The sequence below is a fragment of the Perissodus microlepis genome, chromosome 4, assembly GCF_051167445.1.
Source record: "Perissodus microlepis isolate ML-2025 ecotype Zambia chromosome 4, ASM5116744v1, whole genome shotgun sequence".
Classification (NCBI taxonomy): domain Eukaryota; kingdom Metazoa; phylum Chordata; class Actinopteri; order Cichliformes; family Cichlidae; genus Perissodus; species Perissodus microlepis.
Window position 1 is genome coordinate 4,764,737 of NC_140464.1, and position 18,084 is coordinate 4,782,820.

The window sequence follows — 18,084 nt, forward strand, 5'->3', positions numbered from 1 at the left end:
AATAGTCATGTTAAACACTATGTGATAAAAAAAAATTACTTTTCACCATTGTTGGAATTTACTTTATCTTCAGCAGGATGTGCCTATATCAGATCTCTGCCTCTCAGGCTGTAACCACAGCTGTGGGAAGATTTTAATCTGAAGCTTGCAAACCAAACAAAAGTGTAACAGGTTGCTTTAGGTGTGAGAACAGATTTAAAAAGGTGCCTGCTTCTATGATGTCAGCCAACTGTAAACCATCTAATCCCTGTTTGCATTTTGTGCTCCTGTTCCTTTATCATATGACTGACTGAATTACATGAAACATTGATTATCCTGTAAAACACCTAACATAAGAGGAGGAACAGTGCAACTTACTGCATTACTGATGATACAGCAGCTGGGATCAAACCAGTACCCTGCATACATGCAAACATATTAGTTTATGGATTTATTTAAAATCTTAAAAGAAATCTTTGCTTTCAACTGAGAAACATTTGTTGTTGTTACATATTGCAATACTTGCATTACTTGAAATTGTTGCTTCAGCATCTTGCAGCAGTTTCTTCACCCACCACAACCACATCTGCTTCTGATGACCTCCTCTGTCTTTGTATTTCTTTTTCTTTGACTCACTTTCTGTTCACTCTGTTTTTCCTTGTACTTTTATCTCAGCACCACGCTCAGCCAGAACAATGACTGCTGAGTTTTTGGTTTTTGGAATTTACATTTTCAACTGTCACATCAAATTACTGACTAAAAGTAGGTTTTACTTGTACGTTTATTTTTCTGTTTGTTTTACTTTAAGGACAATATGCACATATACCAACAATGACCTTGTTAAATACTGTAGCAATAAAATTAAGAGCATCACAGTTGTGGGAATTTTGTTTTTCTTCATCTGGAAGATTTCATCATCATCATCATATATTTGCCTTTGAAACTCTAATTACAGCTGTCACATGTTTTATAAGTGAAGCTTGCAAATGTGTAAGAGGCCACTGGAAAAGGTATCCAAGTTTCTCACATTACCAGAGGGACTGACTAAATGTTCTGACAACAATTTAAATTCTATTTTTATGTAAAATATTGATTCTTAAACAAGAAAAACTACAACATCTATTTTTTGTTTTGTTTTTTGTTTTAGAGTTTTCATCTAGTATCTGCTGCCTATCATTGACCACAGGCATAGCTTTTTAATTATATTCACTAAAACAATTCTGGATATTAACACATTTCATTGGATCAGTTAAAACTTTATATATCAACAGAGGGAAAATTTAAGGATACAAGTATTTATACAAAAAGAAACAGACTACATTTACATTATGATCATTACATGTGATTAGTGCTGCTGTTAAATTACCAGTGCAGTACACACACAGCAGACTGGTACAAGAGTATTTCACCTGTTCTAAAATCTATGCACCAGAACTTCGTGTAATTACTGTGTAATAACAGAACTATTACAGAAAAAAAAAATGTCTATATCTGGAAGTAATTCTTTTTTTATTTTATTGCATACTTGATTAAATAATGTTATTAATAAGGTTTTATATTTGACTGTGCAAATAAAATGTTCAGCAGAACTATGTACAAATCACATATATTATTCAAATTTGGCATTGACAGATATTTTCTCTGATACTTTATATTGCAGTAATCACAACTCTAGAATATACATTTTTTTCAGTTGACTTATTGGCAATTAATGTAATTACAGCATGAGGATGCCTCGCTGCGTGCTGTTACTGAAAAGACCTACAGTCTGAGGATTGCTTTCAAACATTTTCCACATAAAATGGCTCTATGATCTGATCATAGTTTCAGTTAGTATGAGTTGAGTACTTCAGTGATCAGTAATTTACAACTGTTTCATTGCAGTTTTTTTAATCATTCAGCAGATGGTTCTACCCTTTCTGCTTCACTCTGTTTCTTCACCTCCATCTCCAGATAAATTGGAGTCTCCAGGACAGCCTTCTTTTTTTCTGATGTTGGCAAACCTTCATTCAGAGAGTCATGCATCTTCTGCCATGAGTCGATCTCTGAATGCCAAAGTTCAGCTCTGGCTCTGATGAATTGTGAGACTTCAGTCTCGCTGCCTTTAGCCAGACTCATGCTGTCTTTACAGATGAAGAAAATATCCATGCCGAGGAAGAGAGCATTAAGTGCAATGAGACCTGCTCTTGCTGACTTGGAGAGTGCAAGGGTCCCTTTGGCTGCTGCCTGACCAATATCTGGGATATCTGAAGCAACCCTGGGTGCATTACGTAACGCTTGTCCTTCTTGAGCCACAACTTTCCCAGCACTCGTGAGCAGCTCTTCAGTTTGTAACACCTTAACAGCAGAAGCGGCATCAACAAGTGCATCAATACCCTTTCCAATACTACCAGCGTTAGCTGCAATCTTGCCAACTCCCACAACTATATTTATGTCAGGTGTGTCCAGTTTGGCGATGGTTTGACTGGTAACCTCCTCCAGACAACTCTGGAGACTCTGTACATCCTCCATAAAGTTCTTGAAGACTTCAGAGGCTTTCTTTCGTTGTGTAGCATTTACTCCAACCTCTGTTGCAGTGGTCACAGCACTGTTGACTCCACTGGTGATTCCCAGCCCGACCCCAGTCATTGTCAAAGCTAGAGAAACTCCTGCTGTGAAAGGAATTAATGCCAAACCAACAATGGACAGTACACCTCCAACTGCCCCCACAGAGCTGCCTGCCACACTGGAAATCTTTGCCCCCATATTCATTCTGTCTAACTGAACAGCTGTCTCCTCCAGCTCCTTTAGAAACTGCAGCATGGTGGGCTGTCGCTTGTCGAACTCACTAATGAACCCATAGCACGGTTCCTCCTGGAACAAGAACACCATTCGGAACTGCTCGTTCATCCTGAGAGAAGAAATTTAAAAAGAATTAGTGGGGTGACACATTTTAAAATGTCAGCATGTTATTGCAGTATTAACACTATTTGGGTTTAGTTTTTAAGGTTACATGACCAACAAAAACATGTCATGTGTCCTGCAAAACATTTTTTTGGTTGCAGGAATAAAAGTCCTCCCTGCAGCCCATGAACAAGACTAAAGGTTTAACCTCCTACGACCCAAACTCCTTCAAGTCATGCATTTTTAATTTCTCTTTGCTATTTGGGCTGATTGGGACCTGATGAATGTAAAAACAAAGAATTACCTGATTTCTGTTTCTGAGAGAAATGAGATCCACATATGAGAACATTCGTTTTAAATTTTGATAGAGCAGTGGCAGTATAATGTCCTCGTAAGTGGATATCAGGACCTTGTAGAGCAAAATTTTGTATTTTGACAACCCAAAATGTGATCTCCACATATGTGGACGCCAGGTCCCAGGAGGTTAAGGAACATTTACACTGGCTTGACTTTTAAGATCCAGAAGCTACATCATTTTTTGGATAGTGTAGTGTCCAGACGAAGCATATTTATCAGGGGTCTCGAACTCCAGGCCTCGAGGGGCAGTGTCCTTCAGGTTTTAGATGTGTTCTTGATCCAACACAGCTGATTTAAATGGCTAAATTATCTCCTCAACTTGTCTTGAAGTTCTCCGGAGGCCTGGTAATGAACTCATCATTTGTTTCAGGTGTGTTGGCCCAGGGTGAGATCTAAAACCTGCAGGACACCAGCCCTCGAGGCCTGGAGTTCAAGACCCCTGATGCACTAGGAGTGAAACCGGTCTCACTGCAGCGGCAATGTCTACGTCACAGCACCAACATCAAAGGACATCTTATGCAGGCCTGTAGGACACCAGCAGTATTTGACCCCTGAGATGAAAAAATAAAAAACAAGTTCTGCACTGACACATATTTGGGAACAGAAAAACTTACCTGATCTCATCAAGCTGATTTACGTGATCAAGCATTCTCTGTATGTCATCCTCAGACAAATCCACATCAAGATCAACCACAGTTTCTACAGCCATCTTCAGACCAAAGTCACTGAAGCAGCTGTGAAGAACACAGGTCAACTTATTTTATACAATAGATGATACTTAATGTGCAAAATTCCTTAATATTTTGTATATCATTTATTTGTTTACCTTTTGTCCAACTTATCACAGATCGTCTTGGAGGTCTGTATGTATCTGTCCAGCTGATATGCCAGCACTTCCACATTCTGAAGTTTGGGAAGGAAGAAGACGTTGTCGTCTCTTTTAAACTCCAGCAGCAGAGGACAGATCACTCGTGCAGCCATGATGACAGCCTGAACATACTCAGGACTGATCCCTTCTGGAAGGTGTAACACCTGGTTCTCTGTGAACACATGCAGCGAGGTCACTGCCAGCTTCTCCACTGCATCCAGGAAGCTGCTGAGACTCTCCAGGCCACTTGCAGTGTCCTTTAACACTTCAGCCAGCTCATTCTCCAGCTCTACACGCTTGCTGTCTACATTCACAGTCACCTTGCTCTTCATATACTCCACAAAGGCTTTACCTTTTTCCTCTGACTTAGTAACATGGTTGATGTTTAGGTCAAGTGCTTCAAGTCTATCTTTGATATCCCTCATCATTTCTACCTCGGTGTCTCTCCAGAGCATCCATTTAGAGAACATCTCACAGAATGCTCTCACTGTGTGGATGTAGGTGAGGGTGTCTGTGGTGTAGCGGCACAAGGCCTCCTGTAGCTCCTTTCTGTAACACAAAGCATCATCTGTTTGTGAGGTTTCTAGGGGAATTCAAACAAAACTTGTACATGACAGCTCGGTCGCAGAGCTCAGTAAAAAGTGCACTACATAACAACTTTAACAGTTTAAACACTTTTATTTAAAATGTACAGCACAGCACAGAGTCCAACACAAACCAAAAAATACTTCAGATTTTATTTTGCTAGTAGTGCTAAGTGGGTAGGCACTTTGTCCACAATAGCTAATATTAGAGATTTTGTACCAAAAATTCAATTTGTGGAAGAATCTTTGTTTAATCTTGGGCTAACATCTCACAGGATTGTCTTTCTCTTTTTAAGTGCCCTTTCGCACTGTCCCTCTTCCCTTCTGTCTTTCTTTCTCCCTTTCCTATCCCTCAGTCATGTCTGTCCCGTCTGTAACAACTGAAAATAAAATAAAATAAATAATAACAACAAAGGTTGATCAAATGGACCAATACGGCAAGGCCGTGATGACCATTTGGCAAAGTAAATCCATTGGGTATCCTTGTTGGTCTTCAGACAACAATTCTGACGGCTAAAGAACCAAATGGGACAGACAAAAAAAATTAAAATAAAAATCCTTCCACTACCATGACCTGGATGACTGAGAGCCTACACAGATGTCTCACTGTGGATTTGGTGCAGGATCCAAAATAATCATATAGACTTTCTTCATAGTCAGTTTGAAGTAACGATAACGGGGTTGTTTTTTTTGTTTGTTTTTTTAAGTGATAAGAGTGCCCAGGGGAAAGCAAAAGATGACAACAAGTGTCAGCACTCTTTGGCACCAAAGGACAGTCCTCCTCCTTCTTAAGACTGATGGTAAAAATGTAGATTTGGTATTAATGTACCCTTTAAACATTTCTATGTTTGTTTTGTAATTTAAGTACTTGAAAACTGTTTGAACCATTTTTAGTAGGTATACTGTTACACAGTTGGGGTTTGTTATATTGTCTCTATTGTTCTAGTTCTTGTTTTTATTCGAAAGATGCACTATTATTACAGAGATTTAAATAACATGCAACTAAACCTCAGCAGAGGTTTGTCATTGTTTGATTAACAAAGGGTCTCCCGGTTGTGGACTTTTGTTAGCTCAGATACACAAACTGGTTTTGTACCAACAAAGGCCTGAAAGTCCCTATTTTGTATTTTACTAGCTGTTTTTTATAATATAACCACTAGATGGCGCCCAATTACAAAAGGCTATGGGTCAGTAAATGGAGTTATTAGGACAGGTTTTAATAAAATGGTGTACTGCAATTCTGTGTTTTTTCTTTTTTATACATTTCCTCTGTTTTGTCCTGGTGCTGTTGCTGTACACCAACAGAAGATATAGCTCTTCTTCTTCTTCTTTGGCTGTGTACTGTGTATATTGTGCTTCATCCGTTTCAAATTTATTTAAACTTGAATATTTGTCACCCAATTCCTGTCCTGATGGGACTTTTATTACTTATTATAAAGCCCGACTTTAGATATGCATAAGCAGGTAACATTAATGTGACTAAGTCATTTTGCTCTAGAGGTATTTTGTTCTGTATAAAGTTTTTCTATAGCCCCTCCAAACGTTTATGTAAGGAGTCATTGTGACTGAAAGAAAGAAAAAAAGCAAAGATATGTCTTTTGGGGAGGGGACATTGCATATTTGTACTTTTTTTTTTAGGTTTAAAAGATTAAAATATGAAAAGGCTAAAAGTCTAACCGCTAACAAAGAGACACGTTTTCGTGTAAAAAACCACCAGTCCCATCACAAGTTTTTAAAATTAAATCTAACATAAAAACTTGGATGTAACCGGAACTGCAGCTGATTAAAGTGAAAGAGTAGATACGTAGAAGTAAAGTGGGCCTGTTCCTCCAACGATTCTTATAAAGTCGCTGGGTGTGTCTTTAAAATCGTTTCTTCCGTGTTTTGTTCTAGTCTGTCACTTAATCAGTACATATATGTATTTTACTACATGCACTCTAAAAGTTTTCCGTGCACCATGAGCCGCCTTACCTTGCCTCAGACATCTTCTTCTTCTTCTCTGTGTGTTTTGTTCAGGTCCTCGCGGAGGTCTCACCTTTATCTGCGCAAAGGAAACAAGAACAGGATGGATCTGAAGCCCGCAGTCCAGCTGTGTAGAAATTAACAAGCTCCCAATACCACGCCTCGAGTGGACCTGCTGAAATAACTGCATACCCACTCAGTAATTAAACTGCCCAGTCACAAATGTTAAGTTTCGTTTTCATTTCTCCACATTATGAGCCACACCTGTTTGTGTAACATCTTGGATCATCGACAGTCAGCTGACTTTTGTTTGTTAAGGAGGGTGAAAAAGTTTAGTAGCGACATTTGACGTTCAGGCAACAACAACAACTTGCTCGTCTTGATTAACTGGTTTCCTGATGCTGCCTTCAAGTGTTATCGGGAAAGAAAAAGTGGTGACTGAAAGGACTTTTGACTTCTTAATGAAAACACAACAAATATGTTCCCCCTTAAATCGTAAAGAATTTTATGATACAGTGTTTAATGTACACCGTGTTTTCCTGAAAATGTCCCGATTCTCAGCCAAGTACTTATCAGATTTTTTTTCTTTTTTTTTTTTGATCCACGTTTCCCTTCCAAATGAACTCGAACACATCACCTCAAAGTACGGGGGAGACGGATGTACATGCATAATCAAAACTATTTTTCCGGGGTGTGTGTGTGTGTGTGGGGGGGGGGGTGGGGGTGGGGGTGTGAAGAATAACACTATTTAACATCAAGAGAACGAAACCGGTATGTCAAACACTGGTCATGATTTCTGAGCTCATATGCGGCCGTTTACACTCCCACAAATAGTGTTATACATGTGAACAACACTGTTTTGCAAAGTGGTGAAAGAAGCGGGTGAGTAAAAGCCATAATCCTCCTTAATATTGGATTCATTAATGTAAATACTACTTATATACCTCATAATTAATTATTCGATTTTTTTACTTTCAAATGTGCAAATAATAAATTACTAGCTACAGCTTTAAATTAAATGGTATGGGGTATAAAGTATAACATCTGCATCCAAATTTTAGAGAAGTAGATGCAGAATACTGAAGTACGTTAAATCTGTAGTTCAGTAAAATAACCTAACTAAATGTACTCATTAAATTTCAATATGATTATATCTATGATGCCATCCAGTGGGCACTGGATACTGCACATTTAGCAGTACTCCAGTCCAAAAGCATTCCTTGAGCAGGGCATAAGTAGGAACCAAACATATTTTACGCCCCCCTCTGGGCATGCCCCTGTCCATCTCCATGTCCAGTACTGGTTAGCATAATCATTATTATTTATAGTTAGATAACTGAAAAGGCATACCAAACCCAAGGCCTACCAAAATTTCCTAGAAAGAGATAAAGCATCCAAAATGTTAATGTGAAATGAGCACAAAGACATACAAAACCCACAGATCACAGGGAGAGATACAAAACTCCTGAAAGGAGAAAGACACAAAAGCAGCTATAAGAACAGAAGGAACAAAGAGACAAAACAAAGAAAGAATAGATGTAGAAAGATGAAAGATGAGCTGATTGCTGGTGTCGTGAGGAAAATGTAGGCTCGTTATTTATGTTACAGAAACACAGAGATGAGACCAGGTGGAATTTTAGTTAAAATAATTTCTGAAGATGATATTGATGCATGTAGCATTTGTAGCAACTGGAGAGGATGGAGACCTTATTGCTGATCTCTTTAATCTCGCTCACGATTATTACAAAAAACAAGCAATACCTGAAAAAAAAATGAAAAAAATATGGTAAACATGTGCATTAGTGTTTGTGTTTGTACTCAATAATGCCCCTCAGGTGCCAGAGGCAGACAGAGGACCCAGGAGTCTTGGGGCACACGCAGCCCTCCAAACAGTACTGAAGACTGAAGTCCAGTCTTAATTCCGTTAATCTAATGAAAAAACTAATTTTCCAAAATTTATAAGATTTATCTTTATTAAATTTAGAATCAGCGTACAGATAATTTGAATTTTACTTAATGTTACTTGCTATATAATGAAAATAGTAAAGCATAAAACACATTGCAAATACAATTTCAAAAAAAGAAACAAACTAATGACCAAAAATCACAGCTAGTAAACAGCCTGTAATCAGTTAAGACCAAAGCTTTGAAAAGCAGATTCCAGTTTTTAAACTTAATCACAGAATTCACAAAAGAAAAAGGGAAAAATTTCTGATATGATTCATCTTCTCATTGTCACATTTATATCATTTATATCTCTGTAATAATATTAATAAAATATATTACTGCATGACGTTTGCACTATAGCATACATTTAGAAAACAGTGGAGCACACTGTGGTTCAGTTTTCCCATCTAATGCAGTCCTGTCTGTTTACTGATCGATTACCCTATAACTCAAATTTATGTTTCACTTTGATCAGATGAAAATTTAATTTGTTTTTCTCTAAAAATCCAACTCTTTATAAAAGGATAAAATGGCAAGTGTAGAATCCCTAGTTTTTCATCATTAGGCATCATTAATGAGGAAAAGAGTGTATATTCTGACGTTTTTGCTGATCTGGTGTTTTGGACACTAGTCCAAGTCTAAAGACACACAAAGGATACTGCCAAACTGTCCCAGTGGCCTACTCTGTTCTTTCAACTTAAGTTCTCTAACGGTGAATGTACCACACAGCCATATAACAAACCCCAGTAACCCTCCTAGAACTGCAATAAATAAATAAAGTCCTCTTTTGTGACTCATTTTCTTACACATAGACAGTCTTCTGGTTTTTATTTCTTCATCTCTGGAAAAATTGGTGCTTCTAGGACAGATTTCTTTTTCTCTGATGTCTCCAGACCGTAATGCAGAGAGTCACAGATCTTCTGCCATGATCCTATTTCTGAGCTCCAAAGTGCAGCTCTCGCTCTGATAAAACTTTTGTTGCCTTTAGCTAGACTGATGCTGTCTTTACAGATGAAGACATCATGCCAGTGAAAAAAAAACACTGAATGCAATAGCACCAGCTCTAGCTCTAGATAGAGAGAGCAAGTGAATGCTCCCTCTGAATGCTGCCTGACCCACTGGGATTTCTGAAGCCGTCTTAGATGCATTACTTATTACTTGCTTTACTTTCGTGCACCACCATCTTTGTGGAACAAGCAGGGTTTTGAACAGCACACTGCTCTAAGAAACTGCATCATGTTGTCCTGTCGTTTGTTCAGTTCACTAATGAAGTGAGAACATGGCATTTCCTGGAACAAAAGCAGCATCCAAGTTTGGGTCCATCCTTGGTGGAAAAGAGATTTATATATTTGTTGAAATAAAATATTTGTTATTTGTTTTTGCTTTTATTGGTGGGTAAATATTTAAGAGAAAGACAAGTTATAAGTGAACTTGTCTGTCTTAATCAGAATCAGAAACAAAACAAATTATTACAAAGTCTAAATTAATATTGCTAGGCTGCTATTTCTGAGAGCAACAAGAAAGATGTTAGCAAAGCTTTGGTCCTGACCAAGAAAGAGAGTATAGCTCAAGAAATCAGTCAGAATTTCCACATAGGTCCACACACTAGCCACTAAGACCAAAGACAAAGTGGCACACTTTTATACTCTTTGGCCTCACCTTAAGTACTCTCATGTCTAATTGCTAAATGCGCCACAGACCCATGCAGCAAACCCTAATAAGCCTCCTAGAACCACCATAATTAAATACAATTCTTTTTGGAATTTCAGTTCTCTGTCCCTTTGTTTGTTCTCAAAAGACACAGACTGTTTTTTCTGTACTTGTCACTTCATCGCTGTATAAAATGGAATCTCTAGGAAAGCTTTCTTTTTGTCTTCTGTCTTCAGACCTTCATTCAGAGAGTTACAGATCTTTTGCCATGAGTCTATATTATATATATATATATATATATATATATATATATATATATATATATATATTTATATAACATAATAAAGTAATATGTTTTTTCATTTTTTTCATATATATATTTTAAGTAATAAAATATGTGAATTTTTATTGTTATTCAGTTCTTTGTATTGCTCTTTGAAAGCTAAAACCATGTTTAAATGTACATATACTTGACTAAAGTAATGTGTGGCTTACAAAACCTCTTTACTTTTTTACAAAAATTAAGGAAGTTTTGAAGGCAAGAGGGGTCCAACGTAGTAACAACAAGGTGTACCTGTGAGGTTATATCAGTAATAGTCATGTTAAACACTATGTGATAAAAAAAAATTACTTTTCACCATTGTTGGAATTTACTTTATCTTCAGCAGGATGTGCCTATATCAGATCTCTGCCTCTCGGGCTGTAATCACAGCTGTGGGAAGATTTTAATCTGAAGCTTGCAAACCAAACAAAAGTGTATCAGGTTGCTTTAGGTGTGAGAACAGATTTAAAAAGGTGTCTACTTCTATGATGTCAGCCAACTGTAAACCATCTAATCCCTGTTTGCATTTTGTGCTCCTGTTCCTTTATCATATGACTGACTGAATTACATGAAACATTGATTATCCTGTAAAACACCTAACATAAGAGGAGGAACAGTGCAACTTACTGCATTACTGATGATACAGCAGCTGGGATCAAACCAGTACCCTGCATACATGCAAACATATTAGTTTATGGATTTATTTAAAATCTTAAAAGAAATCTTTGCTTTCAACTGAGAAACATTTGTTGTTGTTACATATTGCAATACTTGCATTACTTGAAATTGTTGCTTCAGCATCTTGCAGCAGTTTCTTCACCCACCACAACCACATCTGCTTCTGATGACCTCCCCTGTCTTTGTATTTCTTTTTCTTTGACTCACTTTCTGTTCACTCTGTTTTTCCTTGTACTTTTATCTCAGCACCACGCTCAGCCAGAACAATGACTGCTGAGTTTTTGGTTTTTGGAATTTACATTTTCAACTGTCACATCAAATTACTGACTAAAAGTAGGTTTTACTTGTACGTTTATTTGTCTGTTTTTTTTTTTTACTTTAAGGACAATATGCACATATACCAACAATGACCTTGTTAAATACTGTAGCAATAAAATTAAGAGCATCACAGTTGTGGGAATTTTGTTTTTCTTCATCTGGAAGATTTCATCATCATCATCATATATTTGCCTTTGAAACTGTAATTACAGCTGTCACATGTTTTATAAGTGAAGCTTGCAAATGTGTAAGAGGCCACTGGAAAAGGTATCCATGTTTATCACATTACCAGAGAGACTGACTAAATGTTCTGACAACAATTTAAATTCTATTTTTATGTAAAATATTGATTCTTAAACAAGAAAAACTACAACATCTATTTTTTGTTTTGTTTTTTGTTTTAGAGTTTTCATCTAGTATCTGCTGCCTATCATTGACCACAGGCATAGCTTTTTAATTATATTCACTAAAACAATTCTGGATATTAACACATTTCATTGGATCAGTTAAAACTTTATATATCAACAGAGGGAAAATTTAAGGATACAAGTATTTATACAAAAAGAAAGAGACTACATTTACATTATGATCATTACATGTGATTAGTGCTGCTGTTAAATTACCAGTGCAGTACACACACAGCAGACTGGTATAAGAGTATTTCACCTGTTCTAAAATCTATGCACCAGAACTTCGTGTAATTACGGTGTAATAACAGAACTATTACAGAAAAAAAAATGTCTATATCTGGAAGAAATTCTTTTTTTATTTTATTGCATACTTGATTAAATAATGTTATTAATAAGGTTTTATATTTGACTGTGCAAATAAAATGTTCAGCACAACTATGTACAAATCACATATATTATTCAAATTTGGCATTGACAGATATTTTCTCTGATACTTTATATTGCAGTAATCACAACTCTAGAATATACATTTTTTTCAGTTGACTTATTGGCAATTAATGTAATTACAGCATGAGGATGCCTCGCTGCGTGCTGTTACTGAAAAGACCTACAGTCTGAGGATTGCTTTCAAACATTTTCCACATAAAACGGCTCTATGATCTGATCATAGTTTCAGTTAGTATGAGTTGAGTACTTCAGTGATCAGTAATTTACAACTGTTTCATTGCAGTTTTTTTAATCATTCAGCAGATGGTTCTACCCTTTCTGCTTCACTCTGTTTCTTCACCTCCATCTCCAGATAAATTGGAGTCTCCAGGACAGCCTTCTTTTTTTCTGATGTTGGCAAACCTTCATTCAGAGAGTCATGCATCTTCTGCCATGAGTCGATCTCTGAACGCCAAAGTTCAGCTCTGGCTCTGATGAATTGTGAGACTTCAGTCTCGCTGCCTTTAGCCAGACTCATGCTGTCTTTACAGATGAAGAAAATATCCATGCCGAGGAAGAGAGCATTAAGTGCAATGAGACCTGCTCTTGCTGACTTGGAGAGTGCAAGGGTCCCTTTGGCTGCTGCCTGACCAATATCTGGGATATCTGAAGCAACCCTGGGTGCATTACGTAACGCTTGTCCTTCTTGAGCCACAACTTTCCCAGCACTCGTGAGCAGCTCTTCAGTTTGTAACACCTTAACAGCAGAAGCGGCATCAACAAGTGCATCAATACCCTTTCCAATACTACCAGCGTTAGCTGCAATCTTGCCAACTCCCACAACTATATTTATGTCAGGTGTGTCCAGTTTGGCGATGGTTTGACTGGTAACCTCCTCCAGACAACTCTGGAGACTCTGTACATCCTCCATAAAGTTCTTGAAGACTTCAGAGGCTTTCTTTCGTTGTGTAGCATTTACTCCAACCTCTGTTGCAGTGGTCACAGCACTGTTGACTCCACTGGTGATTCCCAGCCCGACCCCAGTCATTGTCAAAGCTAGAGAAACTCCTGCTGTGAAAGGAATTAATGCCAAACCAACAATGGACAGTACACCTCCAACTGCCCCCACAGAGCTGCCTGCCACACTGGAAATCTTTGCCCCCATATTCATTCTGTCTAACTGAACAGCTGTCTCCTCCAGCTCCTTTAGAAACTGCAGCATGGTGGGCTGTCGCTTGTCGAACTCACTAATGAACCCATGGCACGGTTCCTCCTGGAACAAGAACACCATTCGGAACTGCTCGTTCATCCTGAGAGAAGAAATTTAAAAAGAATTAGTGGGGTGACACATTTTAAAATGTCAGCATGTTATTGCAGTATTAACACTATTTGGGTTTAGTTTTTAAGGTTACATGACCAACAAAAACATGTCATGTGTCCTGCAAAACATTTTTTTGGTTGCAGGAATAAAAGTCCTCCCTGCAGCCCATGAACAAGACTAAAGGTTTAACCTCCTACGACCCAAACTCCTTCAAGTCATGCATTTTTAATTTCTCTTTGCTATTTGGGCTGATTGGGACCTGATGAATGTAAAAACAAAGAATTACCTGATTTCTGTTTCTGAGAGAAATGAGATCCACATATGAGAACATTCGTTTTAAATTTTGATAGAGCAGTGGCAGTATAATGTCCTCGTAAGTGGATATCAGGACCTTGTAGAGCAAAATTTTGTATTTTGACAACCCAAAATGTGATCTCCACATATGTGGACGCCAGGTCCCAGGAGGTTAAGGAACATTTACACTGGCTTGACTTTTAAGATCCAGAAGCTACATCATTTTTTGTATAGTGTAGTGTCCAGACCAAGCATATTTATCAGGGGTCTCAAACTCCAGGCCTCGAGGGGCAGTGTCCTTCAGGTTTTAGATGTGTTCTTGATCCAACACAGCTGATTTAAATGGCTAAATTATCTCCTCAACTTGTCTTGAAGTTCTCCGGAGGCCTGGTAATGAACTCATCATTTGTTTCAGGTGTGTTGGCCCAGGGTGAGATCTAAAACCTGCAGGACACCGGCCCTCGAGGCCTGGAGTTCAAGACCCCTGATGCACTAGGAGTGAAACCGGTCTCACTGCAGCGGCAATGTCTACGTCACAGCACCAACATCAAAGGACATCTTATCCAGGCCTGTAGGACACCAGCAGTATTTGACCCCTGAGATGAAAAAATAAAAAACAAGTTCTGCACTGACACATATTTGGGAACAGAAAAACTTACCTGATCTCATCAAGCTGATTTACGTGATCAAGCATTCTCTGTATGTCATCCTCAGACAAATCCACATCAAGATCAACCACAGTTTCTACAGCCATCTTCAGACCAAAGTCACTGAAGCAGCTGTGAAGAACGCAGGTCAACTTATTTTATACAATAGATGATACTTAATGTGCAAAATTCCTTAATATTTTGTATATCATTTATTTGTTTACCTTTTGTCCAACTTATCACAGATCGTCTTGGAGGTCTGTATGTATCTGTCCAGCTGATATGCCAGCACTTCCATATTCTGAAGTTTGGGAAGGAAGAAGACGTTGTCGTCTCTTTTAAACTCCAGCAGCAGAGGACAGATCACTCGTGCAGCCATGATGACAGCCTGAACATACTCAGGACTGATCCCTTCTGGAAGGTGTAACACCTGGTTCTCTGTGAACACATGCAGCGAGGTCACTGCCAGCTTCTCCACTGCATCCAGGAAGCTGCTGAGACTCTCCAGGCCACTTGCAGTGTCCTTTAACACTTCAGCCAGCTCATTCTCCAGCTCTACACGCTTGCTGTCTACATTCACAGTCACCTTGCTCTTCATATACTCCACAAAGGCTTTACCTTTTTCCTCTGACTTAGTAACATGGTTGATGTTTAGGTCAAGTGCTTCAAGTCTATCTTTGATATCCCTCATCATTTCTACCTCGGTGTCTCTCCAGAGCATCCATTTAGAGAACATCTCACAGAATGCTCTCACTGTGTGGATGTAGGTGAGGGTGTCTGTGGTGTAGCGGCACAAGGCCTCCTGTAGCTCCTTTCTGTAACACAAAGCATCATCTGTTTGTGAGGTTTCTAGGGGAATTCAAACAAAACTTGTACATGACAGCTCGGTCGCAGAGCTCAGTAAAAAGTGCACTACATAACAACTTTAACAGTTTAAACACTTTTATTTAAAATGTACAGCACAGCACAGAGTCCAACACAAACCAAAAAATACTTCAGATTTTATTTTGCTAGTAGTGCTAAGTGGGTAGGCACTTTGTCCACAATAGCTAATATTAGAGATTTTGTACCAAAAATTCAATTTGTGGAAGAATCTTTGTTTAATCTTGGGCTAACATCTCACAGGATTGTCTTTCTCTTTTTAAGTGCCCTTTCGCACTGTCCCTCTTCCCTTCTGTTTTTCTTTTCCTTCATCTTTCTTTCTCCCTTTCCTATCCCTCAGTCATGTCTGTCCCGTCTGTAACAACTGAAAATAAAATAAAATAAATAATAACAACAAAGGTTGATCAAATGGACCAATACGGCAAGGCCGTGATGACCATTTGGCAAAGTAAATCCATTGGGTATCCTTGTTGGTCTTCAGACAACAATTCTGACGGCTAAAGAACCAAATGGGACAGACAAAAAAAATTAAAATAAAAATCCTTCCACTACCATGACCTGGATGACTGAGAGCCTACACAGATGTCTCACTGTGGATTTGGTGCAGGATCCAAAATAATCATATAGACTTTCTTCATAGTCAGTTTGAAGTAACGATAACGGGGTTGTTTTTTTTGTTTGTTTTTTTAAGTGATAAGAGTGCCCAGGGGAAAGCAAAAGATGACAACAAGTGTCAGCACTCTTTGGCACCAAAGGACAGTCCTCCTCCTTCTTAAGACTGATGGTAAAAATGTAGATTTGGTATTAATGTACCCTTTAAACATTTCTATGTTTGTTTTGTAATTTAAGTACTTGAAAACTGTTTGAACCATTTTTAGTAGGTATACTGTTACACAGTTGGGGTTTGTTATATTGTCTCTATTGTTCTAGTTCTTGTTTTTATTCGAAAGATGCACTATTATTACAGAGATTTAAATAACATGCAACTAAACCTCAGCAGAGGTTTGTCATTGTTTGATTAACAAAGGGTCTCCCGGTTGTGGACTTTTGTTAGCTCAGATACACAAACTGGTTTTGTACCAACAAAGGCCTGAAAGTCCCTATTTTGTATTTTACTAGCTGTTTTTTATAATATAACCACTAGATGGCGCCCAATTACAAAGGGCTATGGGTCAGTAAATGGAGTTATTAGGACAGGTTTTAATAAAATGGTGTACTGCAATTCTGTGTTTTTTCTTTTTTATACATTTCCTCTGTTTTGTCCTGGTGCTGTTGCTGTACACCAACAGAAGATATAGCTCTTCTTCTTTGGGTGTGTACTGTGTATATTGTGCTTCATCCGTTTCAAATTTATTTAAACTTGAATATTTGTCACCCAATTCCTGTCCTGATGGGACTTTTATTACTTATTATAAAGCCCGACTTTAGATATGCATAAGCAGGTAACATTAATGTGACTAAGTCAATTTGCTCTAGAGGTATTTTGTTCTGTATAAAGTTTTTCTATAGCCCCTCCAAACGTTTATGTAAGGAGTCATTGTGACTGAAAGAAAGAAAAAAACAAAGATATGTCTTTTGGGGAGGGGACATTGCATATTTGTACTTTTTTTTTTTAGGTTTAAAAGATTAAAATATGAAAAGGCTAAAAGTCTAACCGCTAACAAAGAGACACGTTTTCGTGTAAAAAACCACCAGTCCCATCACAAATTTTTAAAATTAAATCTAACATAAAAACTTGGATGTAACCGGAACTGCAGCTGATTAAAGTGAAAGAGTAGATACGTAGAAGTAAAGTGGGCCTGTTCCTCCAACGATTCTTATAAAGTCGCTGGGTGTGTCTTTAAAATCGTTTCTTCCGTGTTTTGTTCTAGTCTGTCACTTAATCAGTACATATATGTATTTTACTACATGCACTCTAAAAGTTTTCCGTGCACCATGAGCCGCCTTACCTTGCCTCAGACATCTTCTTCTTCTTCTCTGTGTGTTTTGTTCAGGTCCTCGCGGAGGTCTCACCTTTATCTGCGCAAAGGAAACAAGAACAGGATGGATCTGAAGCCCGCAGTCCAGCTGTGTAGAATTGAACAAGCTCCCAATACCACGCCTCGAGTGGACCTGCTGAAATAACTGCATACCCACTCAGTAATTGAACTGCCCAGTCACAAATGTTAAGTTTCGTTTTCATTTCTCCACATTATGAGCCACACCTGTTTGTGTAACACCTTGGATCATCGACAGTCAGCTGACTTTTGTTAGTTAAGGAGGGTGAAAAAGTTTAGTAGCGACATTTGACGTTCAGGCAACAACAACAACTTGCTCGTCTTGATTAACTGGTTTCCTGATGCTGCCTTCAAGTGTTATCGGAAAATAAAAGTGGTGACTGAAAGGACTTTTGACTTCTTAATGAAAACACAACAAATATGTTCCCCCTTAAATCGTAAAGAATTTTATGATACAGTGTTTAATGTACACCGTGTTTTCCTGAAAATGTCCCGATTCTCAGCCAAGTACTTATCAGATTTTTTTTCTTTCTTTTTTTTGATCCACGTTTCCCTTCCA

At 38.1% G+C, this 18,084-nt stretch overlaps 3 protein-coding genes across 5 annotated transcripts in view; all 3 read right to left on the reverse strand.

The window, feature by feature from the left end:
• Positions 1–17,756, reverse strand: part of LOC146388074 (uncharacterized) — a 38,866-nt gene extending 21,110 nt beyond the window's left edge. The window contains exon 1 of the mRNA XM_084925176.1: positions 17,733–17,756. The gene's annotated coding sequence lies outside the window, so the exon portion shown is untranslated. The remainder of the gene's footprint in view (positions 1–17,732) is intronic.
• Positions 785–7,000, reverse strand: LOC146388075 (uncharacterized). Of its 2 annotated transcripts, XM_084925172.1 has the most exons (5): positions 6,898–7,000; positions 6,643–6,712; positions 4,046–4,636; positions 3,834–3,953; positions 785–2,869 (listed from the first exon to the last, which is right to left on the reverse strand). In XM_084925172.1, the coding sequence occupies exons 2-5, from the start codon at positions 6,654–6,656 to the stop codon at positions 1,873–1,875; spliced, it is 1,722 nt and encodes a 573-aa protein (XP_084781298.1). In that variant the 5' UTR covers positions 6,657–6,712; positions 6,898–7,000; the 3' UTR covers positions 785–1,872. The 2 variants fall into 2 exon arrangements, with proteins under 2 accessions (XP_084781298.1, XP_084781297.1); XM_084925171.1 differs by lacking the exon at positions 6,898–7,000 and having other exon boundaries at positions 6,643–6,880.
• LOC146388076 (uncharacterized) overlaps positions 11,083–18,084 on the reverse strand; it is a 38,700-nt gene continuing 31,698 nt past the window's right edge. Inside the window, exons 1-5 of one of the 2 annotated variants that reach the window (XM_084925169.1) lie at positions 17,733–17,834; positions 17,478–17,547; positions 14,871–15,461; positions 14,659–14,778; positions 11,084–13,694 (exon numbers count right to left, since the gene is read on the reverse strand). In XM_084925169.1, coding sequence (XP_084781295.1) covers positions 12,698–13,694; positions 14,659–14,778; positions 14,871–15,461; positions 17,478–17,491 — 1,722 coding nt within the window. In that variant the 5' untranslated portion in view covers positions 17,492–17,547; positions 17,733–17,834 and the 3' untranslated portion in view covers positions 11,084–12,697. Of the gene's footprint in view, positions 13,695–14,658; positions 14,779–14,870; positions 15,462–17,477; positions 17,548–17,732; positions 17,835–18,084 lie in introns of those variants that run through there. The other variant, XM_084925170.1, reaches the window with a different exon arrangement.

Bases quoted from the DNA above. Each gene is read 5' to 3' on its own strand.
- LOC146388075 (XM_084925172.1), bottom strand. The intron at 3,954-4,045 runs GTAAACAAATAA...TGTTCTTCACAG, and splicing joins TGTGATAAGTTGGACAAAAG to CTGCTTCAGTGACTTTGGTC. The intron at 2,870-3,833 runs GTAAGTTTTTCT...TTCTTCTCTCAG, and splicing joins AATCAGCTTGATGAGATCAG to GATGAACGAGCAGTTCCGAA.